The sequence below is a fragment of the Mus musculus genome, chromosome 3 (genome assembly GCF_000001635.26).
Source record: "Mus musculus strain C57BL/6J chromosome 3, GRCm38.p6 C57BL/6J".
NCBI lineage: Eukaryota > Metazoa > Chordata > Mammalia > Rodentia > Muridae > Mus > Mus musculus.
In genome coordinates, this window is record NC_000069.6 from 54,714,612 (window position 1) to 54,735,429 (window position 20,818).

The following is a 20,818-nucleotide window of genomic DNA, read 5'->3' on the forward strand; positions in this document are numbered from 1 at the left end:
GCATTACTTATTTCCTATATGATTTGTGTTTAAGACAAATTTGACCAATCCTTACCTATTTTTCCTAACGTTTTAGGGTAGTTAATCAATACCAGGAGTTGGTCCAGAATGAAGCCAAATGCCCAGTGAAGATGTCACACAGCAGTAGTGGTTCAGCCGCTCTCAGTCCAGGGGAGGAGGCAGAAGTATGTTGACACGGTTCCTACCTTGTACCCATTGTTTGTCGAGGAGTCTCAGAGACGGGAAGAACACAGGAGTTGTAATCTGGCTTTCACTTTTAGCTTTTTATTATTCCACTTCATGTTTAATTAAAGCTTCCAACGTCCTCAATGATAGATAGGTACAGTTTGTTATTCCTGTTAAAGGCTGGTTGAGAAGGCTGGCAGGGCTCCTTCACTTTCTGCCCTTGCCCGGGACTCACCTCACTGCAGACGGACGCTGCAGTCCCGGAGTGTCTGATTCTGAGTACAGTTAGGAATCTCAGGTAGGAACTCTAATGATATTAATTTATCTTAACAGTTGTGTTTAACGTCACTTCTCAGCAGGCGGAGACCTCGTCCATTCAGTCTTCAGTTTTGGGAAAGGGAGTAAAACACCGACCCCCACCCATCAAACTTCCCTCAGGCTCAGGAAATAGTTCCTCAGGTACTAGCAGAATCCTCACCTCTGATCTAATAGTGCTTTCTTAAAACGGTACTCAGTTTTACTGTCATAAGTCACAGAATTGTGACTTGTGAATAGGGAAAAGACTTTTATCGTTTTCTGTGTATTCATGACTGTGTGACTATGTGAATACCTTTGCTCCAGAGGTAGCAGATGTGGGTGGGTTGTGAGATCCGAGCTCCGGTCTGTAGGATTGCTCGAGTGCTCTTGTATTGACTGGAGCAGCTCTCCAGCCCTAGAATAACTTGTATTCTTCCAGGTAACTATTTCACAGCACAGCAGGCCAGCAGCTTCCTTAAATCTCCAACTCCTCCTCCATCGTGTAAGCCAAGCCTTTCTCGGAAGTCTTCTGTGGACCTCAGTCAAGTTAGCATGCTTTCTCCTGCCGCCCTGTCCCCTGCCAGCTCATCCCAGAGTGAGTCATGATTTAAACTCTTGCTCACATTTTCCTACATTTTTGCATTGGTGTTTCTTGAGGCAGCTGTTATTCAATCTGTGAATAGTGAAATTTGAATGTACTGTGTACCCAAAATGTGTAAGTCGCATGAAACTCCAAGTAGACTTCTTGTTGGCTGTATGTATTCCGTGTTTACTGTAACTGCTTTCTGTATCTGTGTATGCACGTTGTGTATACCGTTCTTTTAGGCTTGTTGCCTAAATATCTTAAAAACTTACCTGGCAATAATATTGCAAAATATGATTTACAGTGCACCCTAGGATCTTTTTTCTTACTATATAAACTGTGACTAATACTAAAAAGAAAATGTGAGATTATCAAAGGTACTATCTCTATCTTTGTATGTGTAAGACACCAGCTGGTTCCAAGGTTACATGCCATAAATGGAAAAGTAGTATTTGAGAGCATGCCTACACTGCTGTAAGCAATCATTAAATGTGATAATCTGAACATAGGAAAATAGAATTCTCACTTCTGGATTTCCTTTTTTAACAACAAGTGGAGACTTAGGAATAATAGATTAAATTTGGGATAATATCTTCAAATGAATATCTGAATAAGTTAGGTACTAATTTGGGGGGATTCCAGTTTTTTAGCTTTTTTCTTTTTCTTTTTCTTTTTTTTCCTTTTTTTTGCTTGGTGGCTAGTGTGGGCTGTCAGTGTACTGCACAGTGCTAAGATGGTCCTAGATATTAACACCTGCATCCCGATAGCTCAAAAGGTGTAATTTTTCTGCCTTCTTGTTTTGCACAAAGAAAAATAAATAAATTTTCTGAAAGTCTTGTTGACACTTGTCATGTTGTGGGTGTGGATTGTGGTGATCTGCTGCAGCACACAGTTGTTGTGTTAAGTCAGGGTGGAGTGACAGCTACTGGACATTCACCTCTCTCTCCTCTCTTTCTGCAGGACATGAAAGCTAAAAAGGAAACACCTCAAGAGCTTTGCTTTACTTTTTTGGTTTCATTTTTAAAAATTTTTTTAAGTTGATAAAACTGTGCATACTTCATTCACGACAGATTTTCTATACATTCAACATTTAAACAGAAGTACACAGTTACTGTTAAAGATGCAGTATTATCTATAAAGTACCTGCTTTATTCTTTGTAAATTTCTTTGTCAGGGTAAACTTGATATGTTGGGAATTAAACATGTATATCTGAGTGCCATAACTGATAGCTTGTGTACTTACTAAGTATGTTGACAGTTTATCTTCGACAGTTAAACTAAAATAAGCAGTATTTTTTTAAGAAGTCTTAAATTAGTGAACTCACAAGTAACAAAAAATTAACTTAAAGTCATTCTCAGCTTTGTAGGCAAAAGACAGCATGTAGGAGACTAACTTTTTATTGGGTGTTGTGGTAGAGTGTAAGTGTATTTCCACTGTTAACTGTGATCTGAGTGGGGTTTCTAGGTGATATACTGCATCCTTAATTGTAATTGAGTGTAGCAACACTCTTGGATCGTGTAGAGAGTTAACACTTGCAGTTAACTGCTTTTAAACAAATTGGAACAAATTTGTCAGTGCTAAGTAAGATTCCATTAACCGTATTTTAAAAGGACCAGCCATTTATAACAAACTAGCAATTTTTATTTTTCTCAACGAGCAGGATCTGGAACTCCTAAGCCATCTCCTCCTACACCAACCCCTTCATCGGTCCCACACCCTCCTGACGCTCAGAACTCAGCTCCTAGTACCCCTTCAGCCACCCCATCTCCCCAAGAATCAGGCTTCACCCCTCAGCCCACTTTGTTAACTCAGTTTGCTCAGCAGCAAAGGGCTCTGAGCCAGGCAATGCCTGTGACAACCATTCCTCTTTCTACCATGGTAACGTCCATAACAACAGGAAGCTCGCTCTCCCCGGTCATGGCAGACTCTGCTGGGCTAACCTCCGTCAGTGTACTGAGCTCTGCTGGGTAAGTTGACAGTGTTAAAGACAGTTTTATTTCTGAGATGAAGATACATTGCTTACTATACTGAAAGGTAGTTTTTTTATATGGTCAGGAGCTGTTTCATATGAATGATAGAGTATTAGTAACAAATTTATTACCTGTACAAAGATGTACTTCCCAGTTGGCTAGATTTTGTCATTTGCCTGTTAATGTCTTTAATCACTTGGGCAGGACTTTGCTTCTCTGTATTCCGAAGTGTCTAAGGATGTGCTCAATACTTAAGGCAGCTTTTCACACTTCAGCAGTAAGAGAAAACTTGGCCTAGAAAATGAAAAGTTAAAAAAAGGATTGTATTTATTTTGGGGTGTGTGCCACAGTGTATGTAGAAGTCAGTGGGTGACTTGCATATTTTGGGTTTTTTTTCCTTCTACCATTTGCATGTTCAGGCTTAGTGCAAGTGCCTGCTGAGCCATCTCACCTGCCCTAGGAGTTAATTTTTAATTCGGAAGTGATGGAAGTTGCTTTATAGCCTTTTGTTGTTGTTTTTATTGAAGAATTGTGAGGCTGGTATTTGTTTTCACTGTGTGTAACGCTCTGTCCCTTCCCCTGCAGTGGAGCCCAGGCTCTGAAGAGTGGCTCAAACTCCATGCTGGGCTGTGACACTGGGGCCATACCTCCTGCAGGAAAAAGCCTGTGCAGCGGCCTTCTGCCATCAGGAGGTCTCGTAGCAAACACACTGCCCAGTGCCGTGCAGGCGGCTCCTCAAGCAGGTTAGAATAAAATAAAGTCCATGGGAAAGGCTTTGCTAAAAGCATTAAGTGTTGCTTCACAAAGTTTTATTTCTTAGATACTTGAAAAGCCTTTTGTAGTTCTGGTATCAGATAACCACCTAGCAAACAGCTTCTAGGAAGAAACCTGTTAAATCTATAAGTCTATGCACATTATGTCTTCTGATATGAAATAAATAATGAAATTATTTTTAGCTACCTTGTCTATGTAGTAATACTCCAGAGAAAACAATACAAATATATATTCTACTGGAAACAATATAGCATGGCAGCCAAAAAAGCCTAGATTCTTAGTTTTGTAATCTTTGGAAGTTGCTTTTTTTCCATCATTTCCCCCAGAAATAAGGTAGTGATAATACTAATAAGAGGAGCATTCTGTGTTGCTATTCTTTGTAGTAGTAGCAGGTCTTGGGTAGTTATTACCATGTGGCTAAAATCAGAGGGGAACAGGAGTGCCCGCTCTGATGCCTACAATAATGACTGTTGTAATGCCCAGGACCAATTCCTGTTCTTACCCTTCTCAGTTATGGAAAATATTTTCTAATTCTAGTTGTGCCTATTTTAATGAGAAGGAGTCATGAAATTTAAATTCACACCATGAATTTTAGATGCTTAGATTTACATGAAAGGAACCTCCTAGTACTGGGTGTTCTGGGCTCCCTTGCTGTTCTTAGAGAAGTTCTTAATCTACCCCAGTCTCAGGCTCATCTGTATGACGTCACATGGTCCTTTGGAGAAAGGGGAAGTCTGCCAGTGCCTTTGTTCAGATGGACAGCCACGTACAGAGGTCATGCTCCTGTGTAAGCTCTGCCACAGTGAGACACTAAGTGGATGCTTGACCTGAAACAGCTGCACAGCAGTGAAATCTCAAGCCATTTCTCCCCAGGGACTCGTTCCTAAGTTCCTAAATGGGACACACCTGAGGCATTCTCAGTGTCTTTCTTTTTTTTTTGTTGTTTTGTTTTGTTGTTGTTGTTGTTTTTGTTTTTCAAGACAGGGTTTCTCTGTGTAGCCCTGGCTGTCCTGGAACTCACTTTGTAGACCAGGCTGGCCTCAAACTCAGAAATCCGCCTGCCTCTGCCTCCCAAGTGCTGGGATTAAAGGCATGCGCCACCATTGCCCAGCTCTGGCTCAGATTCTTGTACAAGCCTTTGATGGCATCACATTCAAATTTTTCTACATCTCTTCTGTAAATAATACCTAAGAGAAGACTACATATGTAACATGTTTTTGTTTATGAGATTTCCCACTTCTTCCTCCCAAATCTTGTGATTACAGGTACAAGCCACTTTACTAGATAAGTTTTAATCTGTATCCAGACTGATGTATACAAAAATTTCACATATTTTTTTTGAAGAGGCCAGGTGGGGACTTTTGAGACAGGGTCTGTCTTTGTAGTTTTGGCTGTTTTAGAACTCATATCAGGCTGGCCTGATATATATATATATATATATATATACACACACACACATACATATACACACACATACACACACATATACATATACACACACATACATATATATATATATATATATATATATATATATATATATATATATACACACACATATATACACACACATACACACACACATATATATACCCACACCCAAAAGGGTATGTTCTTTTAACATTTTGGTGATTGGTATTTTGTATGCAAAGTTTAGCATTTTTTGTATGTAGTGGAGGAATGTAAGCCGCTGACAGTTAATGTGCTTGCACGGTGCTGGTAGTTTTGTTACCATCGTGGTGTATACGTAATCCTAGGTGACTTCTTTCAATAGTAAGAGAAGTGAAAGTCTTTAATGCCTCACATCTTAGATACAATGTCAATGTTGACAATAAAATGGTTCTTTTGTGCAAGGGTTTTAAAACTAATTATGTGTAAATTAGTCATTTGGAGAAAGGACAGTATGTATTTTCACATGTCGAAGTATAAATTTTCATCTGTAATATTTTCAGTTCCATTATAACCATTAGTTTTATTTAACAGGTATCCCATTTGGTTTACAAAATACTTCAAGTCTCAGACCTTTAAATCTACTCCAGGTAAACATGAAACAATACTTTTGATTGAAATTTTTATATTTTGATTTTTAAAAAACAATGTATATTTATACATGTCAGCTTTTGAAGTTTATCTGGAATCTTCTAAGTAGTGCTACCTTTATGTAGTTATGTGCAAAATAATAATAATAATAATAATAATAATAAAGGGTGTTCTATTGGTGAAGCTTTCATTGTCTTTTACTCCCTGCCTGGGCAAGAGCTAGCTACCCCAAAGGGAGTTTCTGAAAAGGCACCTGCCTACAAAAGTGGCAGCAGGAACACTTGCAGACATCTGTCCTGGTTTTTGTGCTTGAGGGCTTCAAAATGTGTGAATGCGTTATTTTCTCCATCAATGATTATGCTTTCTTAATACAGTGACAGCTGCTTCTCATTCTGTAAATGTTTGTTGGGTCTAATATATATCTGATGATGAGGCCTTGCCTTTTTTACATTACTCTGTCACCCTACCCATAGAGCAACAGAAAACGAGCCTGTTTCCCATGGGTAAGGCCTGAAGGCCTAGCAGAGAGAGGAGAGAACTAAATAGAACGGGCTGGGTCCTATGCTAGCTCTTTACTTGCTGGGCCCTCCACCTGTTCCTTGTTACTTATCCAGTTACCCTGGCTTGTTCCACATCCCCTTCTTTATATGTAATCCTTTTTAGTTAGCAAGTATATAAAATAATGGGTTTCACGATGACATTTTTACACGTGTTCTTTTCCATACTTACACTCACCCCTCTTCCTAACCTGCTGCTTCCATGATGGTCCTCTTGCTTCCTCCACATAGTGCCCCCTCTGCTTTGAGCGTGTGCTCAGCTCTCTAAAATGTGAACTCTATGTACTATTAGATGTTTGCTGGTTCTTCTGCACTTTTCTGCTGTTACTCTCAACTTGTTTTACCCTCTTCTTCAAGGCCCTTTAAGCTAGTAACTTGGAAAATGGATAGTTGTCTACAGAGAACTTAAAAGGTAGACCCAAAGCTAAATAAAGATCTAATGATAATGCCAAGCTGTGGGTTATTAGGAAATAGCAATACCTGGCAGATGAGCTAATTTCATATCCAGTCATAACTGAGTGAGAAGTCTGCTATGAACTAAAACTATTTCTGTACCTGGTATAAATACCCTGTGAGTACCTGCAGACCAATTGCATAGCCATCACTGCTAATGTGCACACAGCTAGAGATGGCACTGCTCTAATTAGAATCAATTTCCTTCATGCTGTGTTAACCTGCACCTTAAGCCTTCTGTGACAGAGATAACAAGAAATGTGGACAAAGCCATCTTGTCTGCTAGTAAAGAAGTCCCGAGCATGGACAATGGCAGATTTAGTGGGTTCTGTTTTCTTAACCAGAGGATTGCTGTTCTTAAATTTAACTTGAATTCAAAATAAGAGCAACTTAGTCTCCATGTAAAGGCTCTTTGTTTTCATCCCTAGAACTTCTTGTTATATTAAATGGTAATTGTAGGGCTATTGGCAAGACTTGAACAAATTTAAGGGCTGGGTTGTCTTACATACATTTCTGAATTGTACCCTTTTAACTTTTGAGACAGGGACAGCTTGTGAAGTTCAGGTTACCTTTGAACTCTGCCTTCTCTTGCCTCAGCCTACCAAGTGCTAGGAATACTAGCACTACACTGTGTCCTTATGCCCTGTTAGTTTGTTCAGTTCATAGCACATGCAGTGATCATTTGTGCTGATCCATGAGAAGTGATAAATGTTTAATAATAAGCTGTAAATCTAGATACTATTAACTTGAATCAGGAAGATTTGTATTTGAAAATATACACCAAAAAGCAGTAGGACTTAAAAATAACTTCTGGGTGTCGCCTGCTGCAGGGCAGGCAGCTTGCTTGGTTTTGCTTCTGTGTGGAAGCCAGACAGAGGCTGATGCTGATCCGTCATCACGCCTGCCTTCTCTTGCTGTCTTCGTCTTTCTTCAGAACCTAAGATTGCCCGACTTCTAGTAAATTATCCATGAATGTTTTTAAGGAAATGTAAATACTTCACATGAAAACAATGGAAAGGCAGCTAATTCTTGTTTAAATCCTGAATAGCTTCCTGGTGGTTCACTCATTTTTAACACCCAGCAGCAACAGCAGCAGACGCAGCTCCCTCACTTTATACAACAACCTCAGCAGCCTGCAGCTTCCGGTTCCCAACAGCCAGAGGAGCAGGTATGGGATTCTTTTAGTACTCGTGTGCGCACGTGCGAGCGTGTGTGTGTGTGTGTGTGTGTGTGTGTGTGTGTGTGTTCACTATAGAACTTAGAACTTTTCATATTTCTGCTGTTTTAATTTGTTGGAAGAAATAGTTTCAGAGTTGTTTCTCTTTTATTAACATCAGTAGCTGCCAGTTATTCTAATTATAGCTGTTTTGAATGTAGGTGTCCATCTTACAGAGTGTCACACAGCCAGACGGTGAATGGCAGTCAGTCGCGTGACTCCACCTCACAGTGTCTTTTCTGACCAGCCTATTATCTTCTGCTTGTAGAAATGGATTGCTGTTGTAATAGATCTGTCTGCGTTGTTGGGAAGTATTAGGCAGTGGGAACAGGCAGCAGCAGATACTGCACATTGCCAGTCAGGATGTAATTAAATAGGAACAGCAGTAAATTGAAGTCTGGAGAGAAAGGGAGAAGTGTGCCTGGACTTTGAATATGCTGTAGAATCATTTGGGAAACTAAGCATACTTATTCCTGGGTCCCACCTTGAGTATCTCAGCTGATGCTGAGAACTACCCAGCCACCCTCTTGCCTAGCACTCCTGCAAGTCTTCAGTGGATGAAACTCACCCTCTAGTAGGTTTCTCAGATGAGACATGTTGAAAACTTTTCCTGTATACTTAGCACACTAAGGGGTTTGCTTTGCCGATAAGAGGTCTAGTTGTCTTTCTTACACTTTTTAAAAACAAATGTTGCTTGTTTCCTTTCTGTCCATGTGTGGGGGATGGTGATGGTCAGAGGACTAGTGGGAAGAAGTTATTACCTTCTTCCACTCTTGGGTTCTGGGGTCAATCTTGGGGACAAGTGCCTTCACTGGGTGGAGGTTTTTGTTGTTACTGTTGTTTTTGAGGCAAGCTCTTACTCTGTATTGCAACATAACTTGGAACTCAGCAGTCATTCTACTCCAGCACCTAGGTGTGAACCTGCCAGCTGTTTGCCTATTTAAGTTTGCATTTTAGTAGTATTGAGTACATTCACATCATTGCACAAAGAATATTTTATTGTGCAAAATTGGAACTTTTCATTTGTTTTGTTTTGTTTTGTTTGAGACAGGGTTTCCTCTGTATAATAGCCCTGACTGTGCTAGAACTCCCTCTGTAGACTAGGCTGGCTTCAAACTCACAGAGATCAACCTGTCTCTACACCCCACCCCACCCCCACCCCACCAGTTCTGGTAAGGCATGCGCCACCACCCAGCTAAATTGAAACTTTATAAAGAGCTGATAACTTCCTCAGCGCAAACCCTGGCAGCCATCATAGTGTGTGCTGTGCTTCTGATCTTAATCATCCTGAGTGCACCATGCAGGGAGGCCGGTTCTTAGTCCGCATGTCCTTTTGTCTCTCTTATTGTGACACCAGACAGATGATTCATTTGGATATGTGAACAGAACTTGTTGGGACTCAGAGATTGCCTTCCTTTCTGGAGACGCCGCACTGTTTGTTCTTCACCACTGTTTGTTCTTCACTATCCTGCTGCATTGTATTGCATCCTCGACATCAGGCATTGTGGCCCAGGGCACAGACTGTCCAGACAGACCGCCACTGCCGGCTAACTAACTTGCTGACTTCTGCTGTTGGGCTTTTCTTACTTGTTTTGCTCAGTTTCTTGTGGTAGGGACCAGACTCAGGGCCTCCTGCAGGTTGGCATGTGGCTCTACCACTGCACTTCCTGTTTCAGTCAGTTTTGTTTTGAGTAGCTGCTGTCCAAGTGAGTATAAGGTGAGAATCTCCCTGGCTGACGGAGTAGGACAGCTTCTCTGCATTTCTTTGAAAAATCAGTATATCCAAATCCTTGGCCTATCTTCTTTTTTTTAACTAAGGTTGTTTATTTTTGTGTTGTTCAATTGAAGACATGTATACATACTCGATATGAGAAATTCCTAGTAATTCCTCCTGTTTTGGGTTACTCTCTGGCTCTGGTCTGTCCTGTGCAGTTTTGTACATTCTGCTCATACCTGTTTGGAGAAATGGTTGCCAAGTCAAACTAACAAACCCTATTCTCCTTTTGTTTGTTTGATTTTTTTTTTTTTTGGTTTTTGTTTTTATGTTTTGTTTTGTTTTGTTTTTAAGACAGGGTTTCTCTGTATAACCCTGGCTGTCCTGGAATTCACTTTGTAGACCAGGCTGGCCTCGAACTCAGAAATCCGCCTGCCTCCCAAGTGCTGGAACTAAAGGTGTGCGCCACCACTCCCGGCCCTTTCTCCTTTAATTTCCTCTTAAGAGTTCTGCAGTTTTGTCTTTCCTTTAATTTATTAAGATGCTTTTTCTTTCTTTCTTTCTTTCTTTCTTTCTTTCTTTCTTTCTTTCTTTCTTTCTTTCTTTCTCTCTTTCTCTCTTTCTTTCTTTCTTTCTTTCTTTCTTTCTTTCTTTCTTTCTTTCTTTGACTTTATATGATCTTGAGAGGGCTGACAAGAGTCTATCTTGTTAAAATATTTTTATGTATTTGGGTGTTTTGCTTGCATGTATATCTGTGCACCATGTACTTGAATGGTACATGTGGAGGCCAAAGAGGATGTTGGGTCCACTGGAACTGGAGTTAGAAATGGCTGAGTCAAGCCGGGCACATGCCTTTAATCCCAGCACTTGGGAGGCAGAGGCAGGCGGATTTCTGAGTCCGAGGCCAGCCTGGTCTACAAAGTGAGTTCCAGGACAGACAGGGCTACACAGAGAAACCCTGTCTCGAAAAACCAAAAAAAAAAAAAAAGGCTGAGTTTCCATGTGGACTCTAGAAGAACAGCCAGTGCTCTTAACTGCTGAACTGTCTCTCCAGCCTGGATTATTTTAACTCTTATAATCCTATTTATTTAGTTGTTTTGCCAAAGGCCCTGAAGTTAAGTTTATCTTTAAGTTGTCTTACAAACCGTGTGTGTGTGTGTTTTGCAACAGAACCTTACTATGTAGCTATGTAGCCCAGGGTAGCTTTGTAGTTCTGCATTAGATCCAAGCACTGGGATTGCCAGAGCCACAGGCCCAATAATATCTAGATTACTGAGTTGAGTAATTCTAATTCAGCATTTTATTTATTTTATTTTATTTATTCTTTTTGCATTTTGAGTTTATTTTACAATAGCACTGTTCTGGATGTGATACAAGGTTTGTGATTTTAGGGTTTGTTTTTTGCTTATTGTTCATTCTGAAGACTGGGTTTCATAGTTAGTACTTTCTTAGTTCTTGCTACTTCTACACTACTGTTAATTCTTTCTCATACATAAGCTGTCTTTTCACTGGCTCAGAAAAAGTTGCCCTTTTTGTACAAGCTATTTGCTTTTTTCCCCCTTCTCAGGGTTCTGAACAAGGGTTAACTGCGCAGGAACAGGCCTTAACTGCTCAGCAAGCTGCCGTTATTAACCTTACTGGAGTAGGAGGCTTTCCCCAGTCACAGGCAGCCGGTAGGTATCCCCCTGCTTCCTATTGAGATCTCATTGTGTAAATTATTTACCTTTCCTCCTTGCAAGCAGTAATCCGAAAAACACTGAAGTAATAGTTGGCCAAGAGTTTTTTCCTTTAAAAATTTGGCAGTTGATTAAAAAGATTGGTCTTAACAATAATATTTTTTTTACAATGGTTAGCTGGCAAACTTTTACATATTTTTCTGAGTTTCTAGAAAGCTGTCAAAGCAGTTTTCATTGTTTGTACTGTAAATGGTTAATTGTTTTCTTGATTACCTAAGACCACATTTTCCTAGATTGCTTTTTTTTTTTTTTTAAGACAGGGGTTTCTCTGTGTAGTCCTGGCTGTCCTGGAACTTACTCTGTAGACCAGGCTGGCCTTGAACTCAGAAATCCACCTGCCTCTGCCTCCCAAGTGCTGGGATTAAAGGCATGCACCACCACCGCCTGGCCTAGATTGCATTTTTTTTTTCTGTTTGTAGTTACAAGACTTAAATCTTCATAATTAGCAAAACTTCTGAGCTACTTGTTATAAAAATGAAACTAACTTGACTGCTCCCACTTTCAGTAGGAAATAATAAACCAAAAGCAATTGAATTGAATCGAATAAGCCATGTGATAGAATTTTATAAAAAAATTAACAAAGCTATAATGGGATTTGAGAATCAGTCAGTGATTGTTCGAGTGCTGACTGTGCCTTTAGATTTCTATAACTTGGCTTCCAAATTTACATGTCCCTTAGTAGGAGTTATCAATATCTTTGTTTTGAAAATAATTTTTACTAGAGTTGTATAGTTTAGAAGTAGTGAACTTCCAAATGCAGATTTGTAAGTAAGATCCCTGTGTCACCCAGGTCACAGTTACACCAGCCGTGTATGGTTTGTGAAGAGAATTGTAGACAGATGTTGACAGTGTGTACGGTTTCAGAAAAACTGAGTCACGTAGGCCAGGTCTTCAGCCTTTCGCCTGCACTGAGGATGTGGACTGATTGGGTGGCCCTGTCAGCTGCTTATTCCAGTTCACCTCTGCTGGCTGACTGGAAGTTGTATTTTAAAAAGACTTACCACTTTATGCCATGTCAGGGTGGCTTCTTGACCAAGCCCAGTGTCAAGTTGCGTGGCGACCAAAGGATGCTGTGGAGGGAGGCAGGGTGTAGCTAAGGTGCTGGGGTATTCAGCACTGCAGAGTGCTGGGTACAGCTGGGTACAGCTGAGGGAAGAGAATCAGGACATCATGATCAACCTCGTCTACATAGTGAGTTTGAGGCCAGCCTGGGATGAGACTATAGTACCTTAGCTTGTGAATGCCCTTCCCTCTGTATGGCTAGAATGTCCAGGAATCAGTGATATACCCTTAATTAGTAGGAGATTAGGTTTATTCTGAAAGCTTTGAGATTTGATACTCGAATTGTACTGCTTCTAGTTTTTGTGTTGTCCTTTTCTAGCTTTGGTTAACTGTTTTGCCTGGCCTGCTTTCCCCTTCTCCCTCTGTAGTGTTGTCTCAGCTTGGCTCTGCTGAGAACAGACCTGAGCAAAGCCTTCCTCAGCAGAGACTCCAGCTCTCCTCTGCCTTTCAGCAGCAGCAGCAGCAGCAGCAACAACAACAACAACAGCAACTACAAGTAATCTAGCACCTTCACTCTGGTTACCTAAGACACTGCGCTCCACAAGTACCGTACACTGCCTGTCTGTAGGGCTGCCTTCCTGTCTGATAGGCTGAAGCAGTTGCTCAGTAACTTTATTTAGAGTCTGACATGTTAAAAGCCAGTCAGCTTGGAGCAGTGAGTGTATAACAATTACCTTTTAAATCCTTTTTAAGGTCTTGGTGGCACATTCCACACATCCTTTTAATGTGCATTGTACTTTGAGAGTTTTAAGTGCCAATTATGAACTTTATAACTCTGTACTGTGAAAGTATTCCTGTTAGTAAATGTCATACGTGTTTAGACCATTGTTCCTACCATTTTAGGAAAGTATGTCAGCATACTGTGATCAGACAACTTGGTTGGTTTTATTTTGCTATGAATTACTGTATGACATTACTGTATGAAGTTGCTGCATTACTGCAGTACGGATTGCCAGGGCTAAGGAACAGATAATGTACTGCTTTCAGGCCCTCAGCAGGCTCCTGCACTGTCCTGGTTTGGGGCAGTCCCCTTGATTACTCTGCCTTCTCCTTCTCTGGCTGTTTTCATCACTCCTGGGGAAGCACCTTGCTACACCTGTGCGTTTGGCATAACATGATCTCTTTTTCCCCTCCCTTTTGCAGCAGTTGCGATTCTTGCAGCACCAAATGGCTATGGCAGCAGCAGCCGCACAAACAGCCCAGCTACATCGTCACCGGCACACAGGCAGCCAGTCAAAGAGTAAAATGAAGAGAGGCATGCCAACTACTCCAAAATTCTGAGCAATTTTTTTTTTCTTTTTTACAAACACGACCATTGAATGAATTGTATTTCTACTGTTTTCCCGAGATGTCAGTATTTTGCATTGCTGTGTGTGCACACTTTACACAGAAGCACAGCCCTGTGATTCTTACATGGAAACATGGTGAAATGTTTTCCTGTACATACCAATCGCAGAAACAACGTAAGGACTAGAAATATCTTTCAAAGAATGGAATTAGGTATTTATTTAGTATAAAAAGCCTGTGCAGTGTAACAAATACAATTTTTACAGCTGTTTTGCAGTCGTGGTGTCTGTTCATTTGTGTCTCATGCTCTGAATTACTTCATCCAGTAGCTTGCTCACTTCTTTGTGTCTCGTTACCGCTCGACTCATGCAGTCCTGAAGTTTAGCTCCAGTCAGCCCACTCCCACCTGAAAAATCAGCCAGTGTTTGGTGTTTTCATCATTTTGTGAAAACTGAAAATCATGACAAATGGTTTTTGTTTGTTTTTAAGTCAAACAGATCATCTAAATTGTTGTAGTCTCAAGATGTGCAGGTTAGTTTTATTAGGAAGACCTACAGAGGACAGATAGGTCCTTATTTTAAGAATGATGCGCAACACTTACAATAACAATAAACTTTTATTAGCTAAACAGTCAAACACCCCACACTGCACTGGCCAGCGCACCTCCTCCCCACCAGTGTCTTAGAGCTGCAGTGGGAGCACATACCTGGCTTGTGAAGACAGCACAGCTTGCCGTCCTCGTCCGTGACTACGGTTAGGGTTCCTGTGGACAGGTGCTCCTCCTCGCCGGTAGGATCGACTATCAGTAGAGTGCTACATTCAAAAGGGTGGGGTGGGGGAGTGGGCATCAATTCTAGGGGCAGACTAATTCCAAACAGTTCTAAAAGACATGCCTGCTTCAGCCTGGGTCTGGAAGAGCTCATTCAGGACTGGAGGAAGCCAGAGCAGCAGCACCCCACAGTGGAGCCCTTGTAAACACCTCACTCTTCAGCTTGGGAATAGAACATCATCCTCAGCAAGGACTGAAGGCAGCTTCAGAAAATTACACTGTAGCGAGGCTTAGAGCATAGGCAGCAGTGGAGCGCGTGCCTAGTGTGAACAGGCCCCATACATCCCCTTACCACCAGGAAAAGCGTAAGGAAACCTAGGGGGAAGTAACTGGTTCTATATATCAGAATGCCTCTGCAAGTGGAAGGTCTGACCAAGGGCCACAGCTCAAATCATCACAAAACAAGGCCTTAACTTGGAACCTAGAATGTTACATTTGGTTTACTTACTCATCAAACACAGCAAAGGAAGTAGCAACTGGGTTTGTTCTAACATTCAAATAACTTTTCTTCTTTAAATTGACTTCGGCTAAAGCAGTCTCTTCGTTTATAGTAACTTCAGGCAACTGTACTGGAGAAGGGCAAGGAAGCATGAAGTGGGTCTGCTATACAGCTTGCTTTCCATGCTTGCCTAACTTTACCTCCGTCCCTTTACCTATCCAACACACTTACTGACAGCTTTGACAGGATCTCACTAGGAGGCCATCTGGTTAGAAACTCACTGTGGGCTAACAGTTGTGTGCTACTCACCTACTATTAATAGAGTGTTGTGTAAGCATGTCATAACAATGGATGTAAATATCGACAGGGAAAACTGCTTTTCAGAACATCTTATGATCCAGCCAAGCTGACTTTTTCCTTTGTTTTGCATATTTTCCATGAGACAGGGTTTCTGTGTGTCCTCCTGGGCTGCCTCAAACTCAGAAATCCTCCTGCCTCTGCCTCCTGAGTGCTGGGATTAAAGGTGTGCAGTCTTAAAGTACCTCCTATTCATTCATTCATTTTGGTCATCCACACTTTTAAAGTGCTGCTCTTTGGCACTATTTTGTTTACAGAGGAAGCAAGCAGGCTGGATTGAGTTTTAATTAGGACTACATGAATTCTCTATTAACTACATCTTCCTCTCTGAATTAGCTGGATGTTTTATCGAGAGGGCCCTGTTTTGTAGTCTGGCCTAAAAATTGCCATCCTCCTCTCCTCCTGTGTAGTGATTACAAGCTCGCACAGCCATGCCTGGCTTAGTGTTACCAATTCAGCAATGTAGAATGACCTGGAATATACACAAGTGCAGTTCTAAGACATTAACAAGTACCTGGGCCCTTACTCAGAATCAACACTATCAGAAGTGGTATTTCTGGTCGGTCTGCATGAGCCACCTGAATTACAAGTGAGAATCCCCTATCCAAGTCAGTGGATTCTGGGAAAGACTGCTGCCCCAATGACTACTGGCAGAGAGATCACAGCAATTCTAAAAGGCTATAGAACTAAAATATAAAACTTGGAAGGACACTCTTAGAAAGCCTTGTAGAGTTGACTATAATTTAGGAGCATAACCTGGGCAGCGTAGTTCATACTTAAAATATTATCAGCATTTGGGAGGCAGACGGAACAAGAGTTCAAGGCCACCCTGGGCTGTAGTATATGCTTTCTCAAACCAAAAATCATGTGAATGAATGATACCTTAATCTCCAGAAAATGGTTTGACCAGCTATACTCTTGACTGTATTAGCAGGAAAATTATCTTTATTAAGGTTGCTTACCATTCTTTAAAGCTGCTAACAAAGCAAATGTGCAGGCATCCAAAATGTTCCCATCGTAGTCTAGACAAATGAGGTCACAGTATAGAACCCAAGCAAGCTAAAATAATTGACAGAAGAAATTAGACCTGGTAATAGCACAGTGCTTTTTCCTCAGTCCTAAGAATTACAGAACCACTGGTTAGACAAAACAAGATAGACTTGAAAGCCTAAGATCTCCCTTTTTCCCTTAAACTTTTTATAAAGTAGAAGTCAAAGTAGGTTAGGAAAGCTGGGCTTTGACTAGCAAACCGACAAGAGACAACCCTGTCTACTCCCCTAAATAGAGCTATAGGTACAAAGAGGAAGCTTTATGCCTGCTGCTACGTTAGCCAGTGAAAGGGCTACTGTGATATGTGCTCTCTACCGTGGAATGAAGATTTTATAGTAATAGCACTATAAATTCACAAGGGAAACCAATGTATGGACATACTATGAGGTATCCATAAATATCAGCTTAAGTAAAACCTGATCTATTATAAGGAATAAAAGCTTTTTTTTCCTTAGTTAGAAGGTGTGTATGTGTGTAACCTTAGCTTAAAAGTTAGCTTCCTAGACAGCTAATTTGTTACTTGTTGACATGACATGATGGCATACACCTGTCTGTAATCCCAGCACTTGGTAAGATACAGAAGGAGGAGGGAAAGTCCGGCCCGGGTACATAGTGTGACTCTAACTCATTAAACTAAATAAAACCCAGCTGGAAAGGATTTATGAAGCAATTGTTTATTTAGACAAATACAGGGTCAAATGAACTTGCAGGATTCCTTCTAAACTCTAAAATGTCAGGGTTTAAGGTTGAGTAATCTCCACTACCCCGTTAGGCCACATGGCCACTTCAGAGCTCATAAAAGCGCAGGCTGCTCTTACCTTGCCTGGAGAAATGCATAAATCCTCTTTCTTAATCACCTGTGAGCTTGATGTAACGATAAAGAACACAGTAAATGGGAAGGCAAACCACGCGATAATGAATGGTGGTAAAACTATCCTAACAGCCTTACTTGTCAACGACATCTGCAATGAACTGGCTGGTTACTTGAGCCTCTTCCCCAGGAGGTCCTGTCCGGAACCTCGAAGAACACAGCGGTGGTAGATCCACATTAGGGACTGAAAGAAACACTGCAGCTGTGAACTAAATTTTAGCTCTGACAGCTTGGTTACTAGTAAAGGGACTGCTCCCCAGCATGGGACACTGTGACTGGCCATGGGTAGACTCTTTGCTCACATCCAACTATTCAAGTTTTAAATGCTGTTTCCCACCTATGGAAAAGATAATCCAAGACCAAAAATATTGCCCAGTACTTTAAATAGAACATAGACAGGATTTTAATCTGCAATACTGGCTTTTTGAATAAGGGCAACTGAATATGTAAATAAAAACCTGTCCATACAGGGTTGGCAAACTGAAGTTCTTGGGATTTCCCCTCTCCGTTATCTTCTGATAAGCAGAAAGCTTTGTGGGGTTGGAGCTGGGGAGTCGTTATTCTATTTTTGAACATTGGGAATTGCTATCCACCTCAATTACCTCACTGCCAGAGGTATCTCTCAACTTACTTATAATTCATTAAAATTATGAGCATTTAACTCACCGACATATCCTCTATCGGGGGCATCTACTGGTGGTGCTGCAAATTCCTACAAAAGCAAACAATGTATTCCAGTGAGAAAAGCCACGCAACACGATGACATTCTAGTCATCCACAGAGGCCGTGCCAGAGACCATTTCAGCCAATTAACCCATGTTAAGGATGCTGGCACTGCCTTCCTAGTGACTCCCAGGGAGGTTAAAGGGCAGTGTAATCAAACTGTGCTGCTCATCCATGAGGACCAGTGGGATTATGCCCACCCTATGACTTGTTCAGCAGCCAAATCTGAATTTAATCCCCAAGCGACACTGACATGACCAGGCTGGGGAGCCAGTAGTGGCTAGAAGCGAGGTATATAGCAATAAGAGCCCAGTGCAGCTATAGATCCACACAAGAGACTGCAAGAGCTGGGGAAAGTTACTTATCTCTCAAGTTCCTCTGCTGACACAGGGACAGATAAACAGTACCTGCCTACTCCTGAGGGCCCAAGTGAGACAGTGCCACTAAGTCCCAGGTATAATCCTGGCAAGCAGTATGTGGTCTGACAGTTATTACTTCAGCTTGACCACAGACCTAAACGAGGAAAGCTGCTCAGTGAAACGTGAGAAAGCACAGGTTCTGTCAGTAGACTCTGCCTACCTTCTACTTACAGAGATTGGTAACAGTAGAGCATCTAAAAAGCTCAGCAGACAGTTACTATTCCTACGACGAACAAAAGCTATCGATGGCTAAAGGTGTCACTGTAACAGTCGATTTCAAAACCGATATTGCTGAAACCCTAACGTGTGACGTGCTGAGGACTCACCTTGTAAAGCGTTAATGATGCTCACATGTAAAAAACAAAAAAACAAAAACCAACCTTGGGGAATATCATTCCAAATACCAGCCCCTGATCAAGTACAACCTCATAAGCATGCAGTTAACTTGGAATTCAGACATTACAGGCATACAGGAAACCTACTGCTTTAACGCCACAAATGACCGTGGTATTCCCCAGCTTCACGAGAGCAGAGCCATCCGCTGTACTGATTGAACCTGGAAAGGTAAACTTGGTATTCATAAAAAATTTTAAAAAGAAAAAAAAAAAGAAAATAACCACAAAGTTTCCTACAAAGTAGTTTAAATCTTTTTGTTTGCCTCTGAAACTCCCCCCACCCCCACCCACCCACCCCCTGAAACTTTTGACCGGTTCAGGTCAGTGACTTGAAAATGATATTACTACTTAACGTTTTTTCATCTTTTTCTTCGGTCTCCCAATTTGAACTAAAGTTTAGATCAACTACAAGGTTGGTGTGATGATAAAAATCTCTTAACATCACCCGATTGCGTTAGACATAGTAGAGCTGGCTGAAAAACTACGTGACACCAAGGATGTCCCACCCAACTAAAAGGAAGTTTATCTTCACCTATGTTGACAGTTGTGGCTCTGAATTCACCAAGTTCTCTTCCATCAGGACGGCAGTTTTCCTTCTAAATGTTTATAAGGAAACGGGTCATAGATGTATTTCGGGTACGCAGCATTAAGCCTCATTCATTTAAATGAACCGAAGCTTGGTGTTTTTACCCACAGCTCTAACGTACAAAACCACCTTCACTCACCAGAAATCTCCTGTAATACTCCAGCGGCTCCACAGTTCTGAAACAATGTTTAAAACGTGTCTCAGTCAGTGCGTCCTAAAGCAGAAACCCAGAACTTGAGAGTGTGGTGTCTGAGGCGTGATCTCGACAGGCTCAGGCGTTTGAAACTGTGTGGCCCGTATTTATAAAAGCCACACAGCAGCAACCGGTTTCCAGCGGTGACCTTAACTGTGCCATAGTCAGGAGGAACAGAGGCCCTTGGCACACCCAGAAGAGGGTCAACCTGGGTGTCAGTCACATCACTCGTGCTCTGAAGCAGGGACCTTAGCGTGACTTCGCGCCGTTATAAACCACACTCGCCAGCATCCACAACTTTACCACGGAAGAGTGTATTGTACATACGTTTGGCCTCCTCGCCGACCCGCGGCCACAAGTGACTGCAGGTAGGTACGGTGCACGCACCGCAGACGCGAGTTTGCAGGCTGCACGCGTGGGCGGCTCCGGGTTTAACCAGAGCGCGCCCAACGCTTTCCCAGTCCCTTCCGAGGGCGGCCCTGCGTGGAGAGCGGCGTGGCCCTCGGCTAAGAGGTCCGGGCCGTCCTGGATGCAGTGTCCCTCAGCGCCTCGAGTGGGCAGAGCCCTCCCGCGGCCCCGCGAGTCCTCGGGGGGGCCCCCACCCGCCGCCGCGCGCCACACCCGCACCCGGGCCCTCTTTGCGCGCGCCGCCACTCACTTGAACCCAGCCGCCATTTTTCCGGCCCGCTCTGCGCCTGCGCAGCCCTCCGCGCCTGCGCCCTCCGGTCGCCAGGCGTGCCTCCAGCCCAGGGCACTCGGAGGGATCCTGGGTTAGGGAAGTGCAGCTACCGTGTTCCTGCGCCCGAGGCATTAACGCCAGCTCCGGCCACCCCGAGCGTCCCGCTAGTCGCCAATCTCGCGGGGTCCCACGGGCCCGCGCGCTTGTGCACGAACACACTCCCACACACACGCAGGCGCACGAGATGAAAAGGGGGTGACCCTAAAACCCTCCACGGCGCCGGGCATCCTTAGATGGCTGCTCTGCACGGCGCGAGGGGTGAAGCCAGTGCACAGGTCCAGGGCTTTGACTTGCCGCACTCGGTGACCGGCCTGCAGTCCTCGGCGGAGCCGCGCGGGGGC

At 42.5% G+C, this 20,818-nt stretch overlaps 2 protein-coding genes across 37 annotated transcripts in view; one reads left to right on the plus strand and one right to left on the minus strand.

Annotated features, from left to right (window-relative positions):
- The window catches only part of Supt20 (SPT20 SAGA complex component), a 36,004-nt gene extending 21,852 nt beyond the window's left edge, over positions 1–14,152 (plus strand). For 10 of the 35 annotated variants that reach the window (XM_006501804.2, XM_030252729.1, XM_006501806.3 and 7 more), the window contains 10 exons: positions 77–185; positions 543–645; positions 923–1,078; positions 2,728–3,034; positions 3,623–3,780; positions 5,795–5,850; positions 7,910–8,029; positions 11,359–11,464; positions 12,958–13,085; positions 13,733–14,146. In XM_006501804.2, coding sequence (XP_006501867.1) covers positions 77–185; positions 543–645; positions 923–1,078; positions 2,728–3,034; positions 3,623–3,780; positions 5,795–5,850; positions 7,910–8,029; positions 11,359–11,464; positions 12,958–13,085; positions 13,733–13,870 — 1,381 coding nt within the window. In that variant the 3' untranslated portion in view covers positions 13,871–14,146. Of the gene's footprint in view, positions 1–76; positions 186–542; positions 646–922; positions 1,079–2,026; positions 3,035–3,622; positions 3,781–5,794; positions 5,851–7,909; positions 8,030–11,358; positions 11,465–12,957; positions 13,086–13,732 lie in introns of those variants that run through there. The other 25 variants (XR_375560.3, XR_003954366.1, NR_152186.1 and 22 more) reach the window with 13 other exon arrangements.
- Positions 14,068–20,753, minus strand: Exosc8 (exosome component 8). 2 transcript variants are annotated; one of them, NM_027148.3, is made up of 11 exons: positions 20,397–20,753; positions 19,685–19,721; positions 19,492–19,555; positions 19,047–19,120; positions 18,089–18,134; positions 17,501–17,606; positions 17,370–17,415; positions 16,464–16,560; positions 15,154–15,274; positions 14,583–14,689; positions 14,068–14,282 (listed from the first exon to the last, which is right to left on the minus strand). In NM_027148.3, the coding sequence occupies exons 1-11, from the start codon at positions 20,411–20,413 to the stop codon at positions 14,167–14,169; spliced, it is 831 nt and encodes a 276-aa protein (NP_081424.3). In that variant the 5' UTR covers positions 20,414–20,753; the 3' UTR covers positions 14,068–14,166. The 2 variants fall into 2 exon arrangements, with proteins under 2 accessions (NP_081424.3, NP_001157042.1); NM_001163570.1 differs by having other exon boundaries at positions 17,501–17,618.
- Positions 20,754–20,818: the final 65 nt, after the last annotated feature.

Coding starts and splice junctions, on each gene's coding strand:
- Exosc8 (NM_001163570.1), bottom strand. Junction 17,619..18,088: donor CCCCGATAGAGGATATGTCG/GTGAGTTAAATG, acceptor TCACAGCTGCAG/TGTTTCTTTCAGTCCCTAAT. Junction 16,561..17,369: donor TATGCATTTCTCCAGGCAAG/GTAAGAGCAGCC, acceptor CAATTATTTTAG/CTTGCTTGGGTTCTATACTG.